The 14,480-nt window shown below is 34.5% G+C and overlaps 1 protein-coding gene and 2 pseudogenes across 6 annotated transcripts; 2 read left to right on the forward strand and 1 right to left on the reverse strand.

The window, feature by feature from the left end:
• Positions 1–463: 463 nt before the first annotated feature.
• On the reverse strand, positions 464–5,407 carry LOC144562879 (uncharacterized). Of its 4 annotated transcripts, none has more exons than XM_078312211.1 (9): positions 5,301–5,407; positions 4,965–5,037; positions 3,365–3,539; positions 3,163–3,273; positions 2,960–3,070; positions 2,620–2,871; positions 2,054–2,313; positions 1,185–1,368; positions 464–582 (listed from the first exon to the last, which is right to left on the reverse strand). In XM_078312211.1, exons 1-9 carry the CDS (start codon positions 5,353–5,355, stop codon positions 535–537), a joined length of 1,269 nt encoding a protein of 422 aa, XP_078168337.1. In that variant the 5' UTR covers positions 5,356–5,407; the 3' UTR covers positions 464–534. The 4 variants fall into 4 exon arrangements, with proteins under 4 accessions (XP_078168337.1, XP_078168355.1, XP_078168346.1 ...); XM_078312229.1 differs by having other exon boundaries at positions 464–572; positions 1,148–1,368; XM_078312220.1 differs by having other exon boundaries at positions 1,148–1,368.
• Positions 5,408–6,067: 660 nt separating this feature from the next.
• LOC144562816 (putative cytochrome c oxidase subunit 5C-1 pseudogene) lies at positions 6,068–7,771 on the forward strand (annotated as a pseudogene). The gene is made up of 2 exons (XR_013514216.1): positions 6,068–6,201; positions 7,386–7,771. The product of XR_013514216.1 is annotated as a putative cytochrome c oxidase subunit 5C-1 pseudogene (transcript).
• Positions 7,772–9,851: 2,080 nt separating this feature from the next.
• On the forward strand, positions 9,852–11,581 carry LOC144562873 (anthocyanidin 5,3-O-glucosyltransferase pseudogene; annotated as a pseudogene). Its single transcript, XR_013514220.1, has one exon. The product of XR_013514220.1 is annotated as an anthocyanidin 5,3-O-glucosyltransferase pseudogene (transcript).
• The last annotated feature ends 2,899 nt before the right edge of the window (positions 11,582–14,480 follow it).

Below are 14,480 nucleotides of genomic sequence, written 5' to 3' on the forward strand. Positions count from 1 at the left end.
AAGTGAGGTCAGCTAGAATAGCAAGCTAACCTAGAATTTGAGAAATGTAGAATAGTGAGCTATAACCCGAACTATTCCTATTGTTTAGAACATCTAACTTTTCATTCAAATGTAGAATAGCAAAACAATTTTTTTCGCTATTCTAGCTACTCCTTCACAACCCAAACATATCTAACTGGTATCTGCTGCAAGCAGAGAATCAAACAACAGCTTAACATTATCAGCATTCAACAGTTAATTAATTGCATCAAAACAAAGTGCAAAATTTACATTGGGTTTACATCCCTTGATTCTTGATTGGGTAGATTAACACCGGGTGGGTGGCCTTTCTTCCCGAGACAACCGGATTCATATTGAACACTTACAATGCAACAGTTTCAAATAGGTTTCGTGATTGATTCCTACTGATTACTGATTAATTGTTTCTCTCTATTCTCTGTTTTTTTTTTCCCATTATATAGATCATTACATAGACAATTTCTATTGGATTCAACTAATCAAAAGTGAAGAGACATAGATCAAGGATTGGCTTGCTCATCTCCATGTGTGCTTTTCACATGCATCAATGAAGTCTGTTGAAACCTAATATAATGGTGCTAATAAAATGCGTGAGATATACTTATACCTAACCCAAAAGTAAAGATTTTGAAATTAAAAAAGATTAAGGCTATGGTACTATGCATAGCGCATATTGGTCCGTACTATGGATTAATATCTCTATTTTTAAGATCCAAACAATCGATCTGAACTGTTCAACATTATCTCCGTATGAAAATGTATTTGTATATCAAATTTTACATTTTTTACAATTTTGTTTAGATGGGTAAAAAATCACTTAATCTAAAGATTCAAAACCATTCAAAAGTAGGGATTTTCTATCTAAAAAATAAATTCTAAAAAAATGTAAAATTTAGTTTGCAAGTACATTTTTGTATGGAGATCATGTTGAACGGTTCAGATCGACTATTTGGACTTTGAAAATGAAATATTATTGATCTATAGTTGAACGGTTCAGATCGACTATTTAGACTTTGAAAATGAAATATTGATCTATAGTACGGAACAATCTGCGCTATGCATAGTACCATAGTCTCACTCAAATAATAAATACAAAAAGATAATCAAGGTGAAGGATAAAAAAGGCTACCAGGTTAGGAATTATTATTGATCGGGTAAGGGTTTGCCTTGATATGAGATATGGCAGAATGAAGGTGCTCCAAATCCTCCAAATAGATCCGCTGCAACTCCAGTCGCTTCCGCATTTCTCCTAACATCCTCTCAATATAAATTTCATTTTCCTCGCAGGTTGAGTTCACAGTAGCTTTGGGCTGCAGTAACTCAACTTCTCTGGTCCACTTCTTGTCCAGTCTGCAAGAGAGAGAGAGAGCCAGGATCTCAATTTCAACCAATATACACAGCAACTTGAACACAAATATACAGTATGGTAATGTTTGGTTGTGGAGTAAAGTAGAGACGACTGTTCTTAGTTACACATAAGTTACATCTTGTTTGGTAGTTTAAATAATGACATTAAATTAATGCGTGTAAGATGTTGAAAATGAACCTCTACCTATAATAGTTGTGGAGTAAGTTAATCCGCCTGGAGAGGTGGAGTAACTTATTCTGGATTAACTCACCTCTTACTCCTAATTTACTCCTATGGTGCCTTAAGTGTGGAGTAAGGGGTTTACTCCACCTCTTATGCCACAACCAAACATGGCCATATTGTGACCAGCTTAGCCAATTAGTTCTATGTTTTATTTGACCATATCCTACTAATCATCTAAACCAGAAAACAATATTTTAGAGCTAGCAGGAAGACAACATAAAAAGGCACAAGTACCAAAATATACCCATAATAATAACAATAATAAAAACAAAAAATCATGGAAAGGGTTGGGTCAATATTCTGCCACCTCTAGGTACCAGGATTAAATCTAATCAACAAAGTATAGTATTTTGTGAAGAAGAAATTAAAAAAAAAAAAAACCTTGGGGGATAGTATGCAAATAGCAAGAATACAGCGGTGCAAGTGAAAACAAAATTTTCTTACTTGTTAACAAGCCTTTCGGCCTCGATTTCGCAATCTACTTGAAAGAAAACATCAATTTCACCATCATTTGTACTGATCAGGCCTGTCACACACCCATATGAGCTGACCATACTGTGTATTTCCAGCTCAGACATCGCAGGATCAACCTTGTTTATTCTAATGCGGAGTAAACGAGGGGTCTTTATGTCAATTATCCTCAGAGTGTTCTTTCCAACAGTGACTTCTCCTGCTCTAAGTGCTCTCTTCTTTGACTCCCTATTCTAAGGGTTTTAAAAGAAAACAAATAAGTATTAAGAGAGGTGAAAATTGTTAAGATTAGGGTTAATTGGAAAAAGAGAATAAATTGACACATCATAATTGGAGGTAATTGGGGGAAAAATTGGTTTTACTCAAAGATTAATTATATGAGAAGAGTTAAATTATGGTTAATTTGAAAATTTAACAATGAAATTAGTGTAAATTGGGTTCTTTTAATGGATGTTGAAGATTTATTTATGTGCCCATGTGGGCTCCACATAAACAGAAATAGAAAATAAAATAAAATAAAATGAAATAAAAAAAATCACCTTAAACTCAACATTATAGCTGCCAAGACCATTATTTCCAGAGGTAACAGAAAGAGCATTTTTTACCTCCCCAAATGCACGCATGGCATCTCTCAATTGCCCGCTGTTAACAGATATTGGTACTTTATCTATTGTAACAGATACCAGGTCAGCAGTACCAAATCCAATTTTCACATTTCCATCTTTACCCTTGTTATTCATAATCGGCACATCTTCATTGCCATTCGACCCATCCTTTCCAAAACTCTTTCTCTGTCAAAAAAAAAAAAATTGCTTTCACAGGTTAAAGAATTGGATGATCAAGGGGTGAATTTGAAAAATATTTTATTTTAGAATTTACCTCCTTTTGAGAGTCTTCCAGCAATGATGTGAAGATGGATTTGGGTGATGAAGTAACAGCGGGACCCAGCTCCTCAAAATTGGATTTGGTACTGCTGTCAAAACTCTTTCTCTGTCAAAAAAAAGGTATGTATTTGCTTTCACAGGTCAAAGAATTGGATGATCAAGGGGTGAATTTGAAAAGTATTTTGTTTTAGAATTTACCTCCTTTTGAGAGAGTTCCAGCAATGATGTGAAGTTGGATTTGGGTGATGAAGTAACGGCGGGACCCAGCTCCTCAAAATTGGATTTGGTACTGCTTTCAAAACTTTTTCTCTGTCAAAAAAAAAGTATGTATTTGCTTTCATTGGTTAAAGAATTGGATGATCAAGGGGTGGATTTGAAAATTATTTAATTTTATAATTACCTCCTTTTGAGTTTCGGGTGATGAAGTAACAGTGGGACCCAGCTCATCGAATTCATCATCTACTAAGATATCTTTCTGTTCATGCAATTCCCTTTCCTGATTTATGGCTTGCTGTAACTGATCAAACAAGGGCGTTGTCCCGTGTTTGTTTGACCAGCGTTTATTTGTTCCTGACCTATGCAAGATGCAAAAACAATAAATAATACTTACTAAGAAAGATACAGGGAAGAGAAGAGGGGCAGCAAGATATATATATATATATATATAGAGTATGGCTAACGCGCTTCCTGTAGCATATGGGCCGAAATACTTCCGGTGGAAATTTGAAATTTCAAAATCTAAAAAGTCGATCTGAACCGTTCATCTCCTTCTCCATATTAATATCTGCTTGGAGACCAAATTTTACATTTTTCTCAAATTTTTTACTATTTATTAAGCCACTTTGAAAATTGCTGATCCAACGGTGGCTTAACAAAACAGTAAAACCATTGGATCAGCGATTTTCAAAGTGGCTTAATAAATAGTAAAAAATTTCAGAAAAATGTAAAATTTGGTCTCCAAGCAGATATTAATATGGAGAAGAAGATGAACGGTTCAGATCGACTTTTTGGATTTTGAAATTTCAAATTTCCACCGGAAGCATTTCGGCCCATCTGCTAGAGGAAGCGCGTTAGCCGTACTCTCTCTATATATATATATATAGAGGTAGGCTAATATACAATCGATTGTTTCTGAGGTTCCGTACAACCAAGTCATTTTTTTATTTTTAAAGTCCAAATGATCGATCCAAACCGTTCATCTTGTTCTCCATATTAATATGTGCTTGGAGACCAAATTTTACGTTTTTTTGAAGTTTTTTACTATTTATTAAGCCACTTTGAAAACCGCTGATCCAATGGTAGCTTAACAAAACAGTAAAACCAGAAGCCACCGTTGGATCAGCGATTTTCAAAGTGGCTTAATAAATAGTAAAAAAATTCAGAAAAATATAAAATTTGGTCTCCAAGTACATATTAATATGGAGAACAAGATGAACGGTTTGGATCGATCATTTGAACTTTAAAAATTGGAAAATAACTTGGTTGTACGAGACCTCAGGAACAATCGATTGTATATTAGCCTACCTCTATATATATATATATATATATATATATATATATAATGTATAGCCTCTCTTGTACATTGGACCATAAACCATTGGATTCGAAGTTCAAACAGTCGATCTAAAGGACTCAACATGTTCTCCATATTAAAATATGCTTCGAGACCAAATTTTATATTTTTTGGAAATTTTTTTACTATTTGTTTAGAATTTTTGAAAATCGCTATTTTTCAGAAATTTCTGGTCCAAAGAAAAACAACGATTTTCAAAAATTCTAAAAAAATAACAAACAATTTCCAAAAAAAATGTAAAATTTGGTCTCCAATCACCTTTTAATATGGATATCAAATTGAACGGTTTGGATCGGTTGTTTGGAAATCAAAACCATTGATTTATAGTCCAATGTTCATGAGGGTCTATACATTGCAATGCACCATAGCCCAGCTATATATATATATACAGAGAGAGAGAGAGAGAGAGAGAGAGAGTGAGAGATACCACTGATGAAGTGGCTTCTTTCTATTTGTGCTAAAAAATCTCGAGATAGGTGCCGAAGAAAGTCTTATTTGACCTAATCAAAACAATTTTTTATGGTCAGACAAATTATACTGATAAAATTAATTTCCCCCTAATGTTTCAGCTTTGCAAAAATCAACTGTTAACCTCTTCTAGAACTTGTAGAACTTAGAATAAATTGCTAAAAAAACTTAAATAATGCCACCAATAGAAAAAATTCTCTACAATTAGCAAGCAAGTTGGTCCAGCATTATCCCATCCACTTATACTATACAATACAAGTATGTATACATAGAATGTGAGAGAGCTTGTTCTCACCATGAGAGAAGGTGATTCGAATCGCCTGCTTTGAGGCCACGATCATGCGATTCATCTTCCTTCTCGCGCCTTTCCTTCCCCTCTTCTCTTTTTTGGGTTTACAACTTACGAGCAGTGAGCGCCGAGTTACAGTTGTTAAACCCCAACGGAAAGGAATTCATATCACCTGAAGTAACTCAAATTTTGTGCTTATATCATGACCGTCCGATCTCCTTTTAGCACACATATTTTAGATGATTCTGATCCGACGGTTAATATTTAAATATAAAATTTGAGTTACCTCAGAGAATATGGACACGAGGAAAAGGAATTCATATCACCTGAAGTAACTAAAATTATGAGTCTAGAAAATGGCCGTCCGATCTCCTTTTAGCACGAATATTCCAGGTGATCCTAATCGGACGGTCCATATTTAAATTTAAAATTTGAGTTACCTCAGAGGAAAGGCGTTAAATCGGACGCCTGTAAACTAAGTTGTCAACTTTTGCACAAAGAACCCTCTCAATTATTCAATTTGGTCTTTAGATAGTAGTATCCATACTTGAAATGTTTCGTATAATTTCCGAATATATTGAGGCTGCTCTAAAGAATTCGCATCCTCTGAGATATCTCATATTTTGCGTGACCTTTTACACGAATCTCAAAGCTCAAATTGTGATGGCCCCCGCGCTATCCACGAATAGACACCGGACATGTCAGTCGAGCAAAATATGAAATATCTCAGATGATTCGTTCTCGGCTCGCACATTTATATGTAGTAAGATGATCTCAACCGTTAATTGGAAAACCCTAGTGTGAATCTCAATTTATCGAAGCTCCATCAAAGTTCAAACGCCTCTTCTTTCTTCTCCATCTCAGATCTCTCTCTCTTTGTCGCCATACCTTGATTCCGCCTCCTAAGGTACAAATCGATTTTCTTTCTTTTCTTCTTTTTGATCTGAATGATGGGAATGATTATGATACCTTCAAATTAGGTTTTGATGCTTCTCCTATATTGTGTTGTTTGGGTTTTCCCAATTCCATGATAGCAAATTAGGAAGCTGCTATTAATCCCCAATTCTTTCACAAAAGAAATTAGACAAGATTTGAACTGGAGCGATGATTATTCTGTTTGGTTGTCGGAAACTAATTTTTTAACAAGTCAAAAGGGATGAAGTTGGTTTTGGTACCTATACAAGTGCATTGCTGCTAGATTTGACAGATTGTTACCAGTATCAGTACCACTCTGGTATTATAAATAGCTGAACAAGTCAAAGAGGATGAAGTTGGTTTTGGTACCTATACCAGTGTATTGCTGCTAGATTCGACTGATTGTTACCAGTACCAGTACCAGTACTACACTGCTATAACTAGCTGAACAACTCAAAAATGAAGTTGGTTTTGGTACCTATACTAGTTCATTGCTTCTAGATTAATCTGATTGTTATCGGTGCCAGTACCACACTGGTATTATAATTAGCTGAACAAGTCAAAAAGGATGAAGTTAGTTTGCTACCTGTATCAGTGCATTTCTGCTTGGTTCGACTGATTGTTACATGTACCACACCGGTATTATAACTAGCTGAACAAGTAAAAAAGGATGAAGTTGGTTTTGGTACCTATATCTGTGCATTGCTGCTAGATTTGACTGATTGTTACCAGTACAAATACCACTCCGGTATTATAATTAGCTGAACAATTCAAAAAGGATGAAGCTAAATTTTGTACCTATACCAGTGCTCTCCTACATCCTACTGATTGTCACTGGTACCAGTACCAGCACCACACCAGCCAATAGATAACCAGGGGCAGAAGTACATAGAGGGAAAGGGGTGGCTAAAGACCCTTACAAATTAAATTTTTGCAGTTTGTCATTTAAAATTTTCATTTTTACAAAAAAAATTAGTATTAGCCCCCTCAAAAAATGAAATTACATTTAGCACTTATTTATCCAGCCTCTCCTCTCTCAATTTGCTGGTTCCGCCCCTGTAGATAACCTTAGTGTATAAATTCAAGTTTTCTTAGTACTACCCTGCAAATATGAAATCATATATTCTCCGCCATCTCTAATATCTATTTATATTTGTCCTTTTAAATTTACTGTAGTTGAAGAAAAATGGCCGGGGCCCACAAGATAGCACATGCAACTCTGAAGGGACCAAGCGTTGTAAAGGAGATATGGATCGGGATGACACTAGGTCTGGTTGCCGGCGGTTTCTGGAAGATGCATCACTGGAATGAACAGAGGAGAACTAGAACTTTCTATGACCTCCTTTCAAAAGGCGAAATCAGTGTCATCGCTGCTGAAGAGTAATAGTGCGTTTTGCTTTCAGTTTAAAAAAGTTTTTTTTTTTTTTTCTTTTCTGGTTGAATGCCTCTGAACAGAGAGCTTGGTGGTTACCGTGAATAACAAGATTGAACATGTCAATTTTAATTTCACAATGTTTGTTCAAATTATTTGAGTTGATGGTATAATTATTGTTTTAGTGCAATTTGAATGTTTGGATGGTTTCAATTTAAATCTTGAAGGCTGTCTAATTTTTTGTTTGTCTAATTTCAGTTTGGGTACCTAGCTTAGATTGGTACACATTTTAGCAATTTGTCCCTATATCAAGCAAATACCGGTTTTCTGGTAAAGTTGTAGTAAATAGTTGAATGGACTGTCAATGAAGTAGGTATGTGAGTCCTGAGACTGAAAATTCATCCTGGTTTCTACATAGGAATCGGGTAAAAAAAAAAGAAGTCATTTATGCCCTTTCTTTCAGAAAAAAAAATAAACAGTTTTATTTTAGTATTTGGTGATGTGAAATATAATATATTACTTCAGACAGTCTCTCTTGCTGGTGATTGTCTATTTACTGAGATTTTGAGTCATAGTTGGGTTCAAATGCTTCCGTTTTTTTGTCTCCTTCGTGTCTCCATTTTTTAATTTTCTAATAATAATAATTACAAAATTTAAATGCCAGAATAAAAATTGTTGGATGTGATCTATGTTATTATTTTATATGCACAAGAATATTATCACTTAATGGGTGTGTATTTTTTGCAAGCTTCTAATAACAACAATGAAAATAAGATTGAAATGTTGTAATTTTTTACATGTGTATAGAAAAAACGATGTAGAGTACATGTACCTGATTTTATTTTGATGTTTAAGTTTTTTGAGAAATTAAATTTTAAAAATGGAGGCATTTCAACCCTCTTGTTTAATTTGCACAATTAGCAGGCATTAGGTAGCTCTAATTGTTGTCTTGTTATAACACAAAAAATGGAGGCTTTTGAAGCCTCTTATTGTTTAAAATAATACATACAATTATAATAGAGGTTTTACACTCATATAATTTTTTTTATGATGCTCTGCATGCACTTTTAGTTAGTTAATTAATCACAATATCATGAATCTGTTCTCATCCCAAATGATTTGATGCCTTCATCATACTTTAATATACAATTGGCAAAATTAAACAAATTCTCACCAAACCAAAACCCCTCAAATTTCAAAATCAAGCACAACTACCATACACAAACACACACACACACACACACACACACACACATACATATACATATACCCATGGTTCTGAAATCAGAATCGGAATCAGATTTTTGACCGCCGAGTCAAAATCGAATGAATCAGCTGGAATCGGAAGAATCGGATCGGTAACTCGGATATTTTTGGTAGAAGTCTTGTTTTGTAGCCAACAAATAAGAAAAAATTGATAAAAATAATTTGTAAAAAAGCTGACAAAATATTACACTCAAATAAAATAGTAAAATTGAGTAAAACATTTAGCAAACACGAGGAGGGGCGGATTGTAAAATTCAAATGGGACTCCTACGCCAATTAAAATTCCTTCTCCTGCGCTTGCGCCGATTGAGACCCCCAATTAACGAGCGATTTGCAAATTACGACCTATTAAAATAAATACTGTTATAACCCGAAAAATTTAAACATATAATTAACGATTGATTTGCAAATTACGACTAATTAAAATTTTATTAATTAGATAATAATTGATCAATGTACTAACTAAGTATACATCACAAATTTTTTTTTAAAAAACAATTTCTAAATAGGATCGAAACATGTGTTTGAAACAAATATTAAATCTATAATTAAATGATGAATTATTATGATGTGATTCTAATTAGAATTTTACGAGTTATAAAAAGAACTATAATTTAGAATATTCACACAGATCATTCGCAAAAGTTCGTATTATAAAATAATTAATTTCAAATTTAGTCGGTTAGATTGATTAATAAATAATTAATTAGATATATATAATTTAATATTAAATTAATCGGATTATAAATTAAAATGATAAAGTTCAAATAGTTCTTAACGAATTTTCAAATCAATTTCAATTGAAATCCAATTAACTCACCCAATTCATATCAATTAGAACCTCTATAATATTCTGGAATTGTTTCATCCGTTGGATATGCATCTAGCACGAAAATTGGAACCATTTGATCCATTCGATTGAGCAAGGAGGGAAGGGAATTAACTCTATTTAATAAAAAATTCGGGTCCAGCTCTCTTTCACTTTCCTCTCCAGTCCACCCCGCTCCGTCCCTCTCTTTCTCTTACAGTGCCTGCTCCGCACCTTCTTCACTGCCAATTAAAATTCCTTCTCCTTCTCCTGCGCTTGCGCCTTCTTCAATCACTTCTCCTGCGACAGCACAGCTTCAATCACTTCTCGACCTACGACAGCACAGCCGCCGGCTGAGACTCGGTCCAGGTTAGTGAGAATCGGCTCAACTCGGTGTAACTCGGCTTGAATTAAGAGAGCCTCTAACTCCATATCAAATTTCGGTACCAAACCAAGATGATGAAGAGCAGGAAGGTCATTTTGTATCCCTCTGTCTTTGTAGGCCACATTGTACCAATGGTAGAACTAGCCAAGCACTTTGTTGGTCACGGCATCACCGTCACTATACCGGTGATGGATGTCGGATCAGCTCCAGACTTGGTCTCAGAAATTTTCTGCAAATCCCATCATCCAAACATCTCGTTCCACATCCTCCCTGAGACTGTTCCTCCTTTAAATCCACACCCGGTACCGATTGTTAACTTATTCAACATGATGAAACTCAACAATGATAGTCTCCGTTCCTTTCTCATAGAGCAATCTGAGACATCACCGATCTCCGGTGTAGTTCTCGACATTCTTTGTGTCAATGCACTAGATGTGATTTCTGAACTAGGCATTCCTGCCTATTTTTTCATGCCATCTTGTGCTTCAAACTTGGCTGTAAATTTCCAACTTACAACTTATTTTGCCATGCGCTCTCTAAAGGACATTGGTAAAACCCCGCTACTCTTCCATGGTGTTCCACCATTAACAGCATCGCATCTCCACCATTTCCCAAACGAAGTTTTTGACCCTGAAAAAGAGCAATATAAACTTCTCATGAACATCTTCGATCGATTGCCAGAGGGAAAAGGAATACTTGTTAACTCATTTGAGTCATTGGAGACTCGAGCTGTCATGGCTCTAAAAGATGGGCTTTGTTTGTCAAACCGTTCCACACCATCTATTTACTGCATCGGCCCTCTAGTTGCCGGTCGAGAAAATAAAGAAGAGCAACAGCATCCGTGTCTGTCATGGCTGGATGCTCAACCGAAGGAAAGTGTTGTATTTCTCTGCTTTGGTAGCATGGGTTCTTTCCCTATAGAGCAACTCAAAGAGATTGCAATTGGGTTAGAAAAAAGTGGCCAGAGATTCCTGTGGGTTGTGCGGAGCCCACCAAATCACGATCCGGCAATGATCTTTGCACCAACTGCTGAGCTGGATCTCGATATATTGTTGCCAGAAGGGTTCTTAGACAAAACCGGAGATCGGGGTCTGATTGTAAAACAGTGGGCTCCACTGGTTGAGGTTCTAAAACATGAGGCAGTTGGTGGTTTTGTGAGTCACTGTGGTTGGAACTCGACACTGGAGGCGGTGAGTTTTGGTGTACCCATGATTTGTTGGCCGTTGTGTGTAGATCAGAAGATAAATAAGGTGTTTTTGGTAGAAGAAATGAAGATCGGCATCGAATTAAAGGGGTATGACGAAGGTTTCGTGCAGGCGGATGAATTAGAAGCTAAAGTGAAATGGATCATTGGGTCGGAAGGGGGTGCGGAACTCCGGAATCGAATGATGAAGGTGAAGGAGAGTGCAATTAAGGCCATGAAAGAAGGGGGGTCATCTTTCAATGCTTTTGCTGAGTTCATAGAATGTTTGAACTAAGAATATATACATATGTGTGAAAATAAACAGTTATATTTTAGTATTTGGTGAAGTGAAATATAATATATGTTGCTTCTGGTATCCTCTCTTGCTGATAATTGTCTATTAACTGACATTTTGAGTCATGGTGGCACAATTAGCAACATATATATTTTGTGCCTCTAGTTGTTGGCTTGTTGCTAAGGAAATCATATTTTGTTCATAATCTGTTGACTAAATTCCAGCTGCTGATAATTAATTTTTTTTATTTTTCACATCATCAGGAAAGTCTCTGTGATGAACCTTCACAAAATGGCCCAATTGGAATTGCACAACAAAAAAGCAAATTTATTATAACTAGTGAGTCATGAATTTATCAGTGTTTTGTAAAAGCAACAGTTAATTGGTAAATTCTACATGCCACAGAATCACAATGAAAAGAAAGCTATATATAGAACCTATCGGTTAAGAATTAATTAAGTTTAGAAAATGCCTGAAAAGCAAACATATGTGTATGCTAATTAAGTCTAGTTTTGTTATTGATAAGTATATATATAGGACTAAAATTAAATGTCAAAAATTTGAATTGCAAATCAAAAAATAAAGATGATTATAACAAGAAAAATCATGGTTCAACAGGGTTGTACAAAATCAACAGTTAATTGGTATTACATGCCCCAGAATCACAATGGAATAAAAGCTATACTTTTGGAATAATATCGGAATTACAAAATTTCTGAGACGAAATCTACAGCTGGACCAACATTAATCACCAGTATTGTTACGGTCCTTACGGAGATGCCACGGCTAATAAATTGCTTGGCTAGTTCTACCATAGGCATGCACAAGCTAGGTCGCTTACACCCATGGAGCATGCACACAAAACCACCTTCTTGCTCTTCATCTTCCTTGGTTGACAAGAGCTTAAAATCTTGGTTTGGTTTAGTACCATATTTTGGTATGGACTGTATAAAGAGTTGGAGCCTTGGAGCATCTCTTATTTGTTTTGGGTTTGTTTTGTAAAAGTAAGTATAATAAAAGAAGAATCTAATCTAATTCGTCGGTTGTAATGTGATGTATTAGTATATAAATATCATGTGATCTGTAATGTAATGGGCAGCTTAATTAATTCTTTGTTAATTGCACCTTTGACATTGTATATAATATATATAAGATAAGATTGTAAATAATATAAGATTGTGATTTCTAACAACATTTCTTTAATACATGCATACATGATGATATCTCATCTATTGAAATAATAAGATTTTTCTGAAAAATGTTTCAAGTATATTTGTACCATATTCTTTTAAGTTCATAAGATAATAATGTAAGTTTGACAAGCTGGAAACGAACTTATTAACATGTTATTGGTATATATATAAAGATAGCCGAAATTTTTATTAATATCCAAAAAAATATTAAATTTTAAAATCTACACTCTATGTAAAGGAATTTCGAAATCTGTTCAAACCAGAGATTAAAATTCTCAATTTTAGGCTAAATTACCACATATTTATTCACCGGTTTTGGTTTTGAAATTCCAAAACCGGAAAATAAATTCTGGTTTTAAGTTTTTTTTTTTTTTAAGTTGGAGTACTATTTTACATTTCATGAGAGGTCTAAGGACTATAAATGGTGTTGGAGACTCTTAATTGCATTTAGTCATTGGTAGAGATTAAAGGAAACCAATAAATTAGTTAATGATATACTGAAATTAAAGTCATGCATACAATTTCAATAAAGCTAGAGTTATGAATTTTTTACTGCAATGATTATTAAACTTTTGTATAACAATCAACCATTAATCATATTATTAAACTTTTTATAATAATCAACCATTAATCATATTATCAAAATGCTGATACTAAAATTCTTTCCTAAAGAAATGTGAGGGTAAATTTCATTGTAGGTCACTAAACTTTGGTATTTCACTAGTGGAGAACATACAATTAGTGTCGCCTTAAAAAACCGACACTAATACTTTAGTATCGGTTGTTTACAAAAAACCGACACTAATAATATTAGTGTCGGCTATTTATATGTAGGCGATACTAATAACTGAGAATTAGTGTCGGTTGTTTATAAAAAGGCGACACTAATGTATTAGTGTCGGCTATTTATAAACAACCGACACTAATACTTAACAATTAGTGTCGGCTATTTATAAACAGCCGACACTAATACATTAGTGTCGCCTTTTTATAAATAGCCGACACTAATTCTCAGTTATTAGTGTCGCCTATTTATAAACAGCCGACACTAAAGCTAAAAAAATTTCATTTTAAGTCCCGCGCACCTCTTTCAAACACACGCCTAGGGTTTAAAACATAGCCTTCACTTCGCTTCACGCTTCTCTCCGATCTGATCTTCTCAAACCTAGCCGCTTCTTCTAGGCGAATACCAGAAGATGTGATGCAATATGGTCTTGCGCATGCTTCACGAAAAGGGGCGTAACTTTTGATCCGTCCGTCGGATCGGGTTGAAATTTTGACAGGAACTCCACAGCCCAAAATCGAATCTGAAACCAATCGAAGATTTGTTTCACCATTTTGTGGGCTCAGATTCGCGATCCGAGTCTTCCTTCATGGACTTTTGGACCTTTCTTTATAATTTTAGAGTTTTTAGGGTCTTTTATGTATCTTTTATGTATTTTCTGTTTTCGGATTTGTATTTAAACAGACGTCATGTCTTTTATGTATTTTCTGTTTTAGGGTTTGCACAAACCATTTATAAGAATAATAATAAATGAGCAATTTGGATGATATTTTATTTAGTGAGTGTTATTTGTAAATTATGATGAATTATTTGATATCTTTGTTTTATATATAGTTCAGCAAAAATATATGAGCATTCCAGAACAAAAATTTTCATTTTTAGAATTTTCTATGATTTATAGTGAATTTTTGAAATTTATTTAAAAAAAAAAAAAAAAACATTAGTGTCGGGTATTTATTAAAAAGCCGACACTAATAAGTATTAG

Source organism: Carex rostrata, chromosome 1, assembly GCF_964058835.1.
Source record: "Carex rostrata chromosome 1, lpCarRost1.2, whole genome shotgun sequence".
Taxonomy (NCBI): domain Eukaryota; kingdom Viridiplantae; phylum Streptophyta; class Magnoliopsida; order Poales; family Cyperaceae; genus Carex; species Carex rostrata.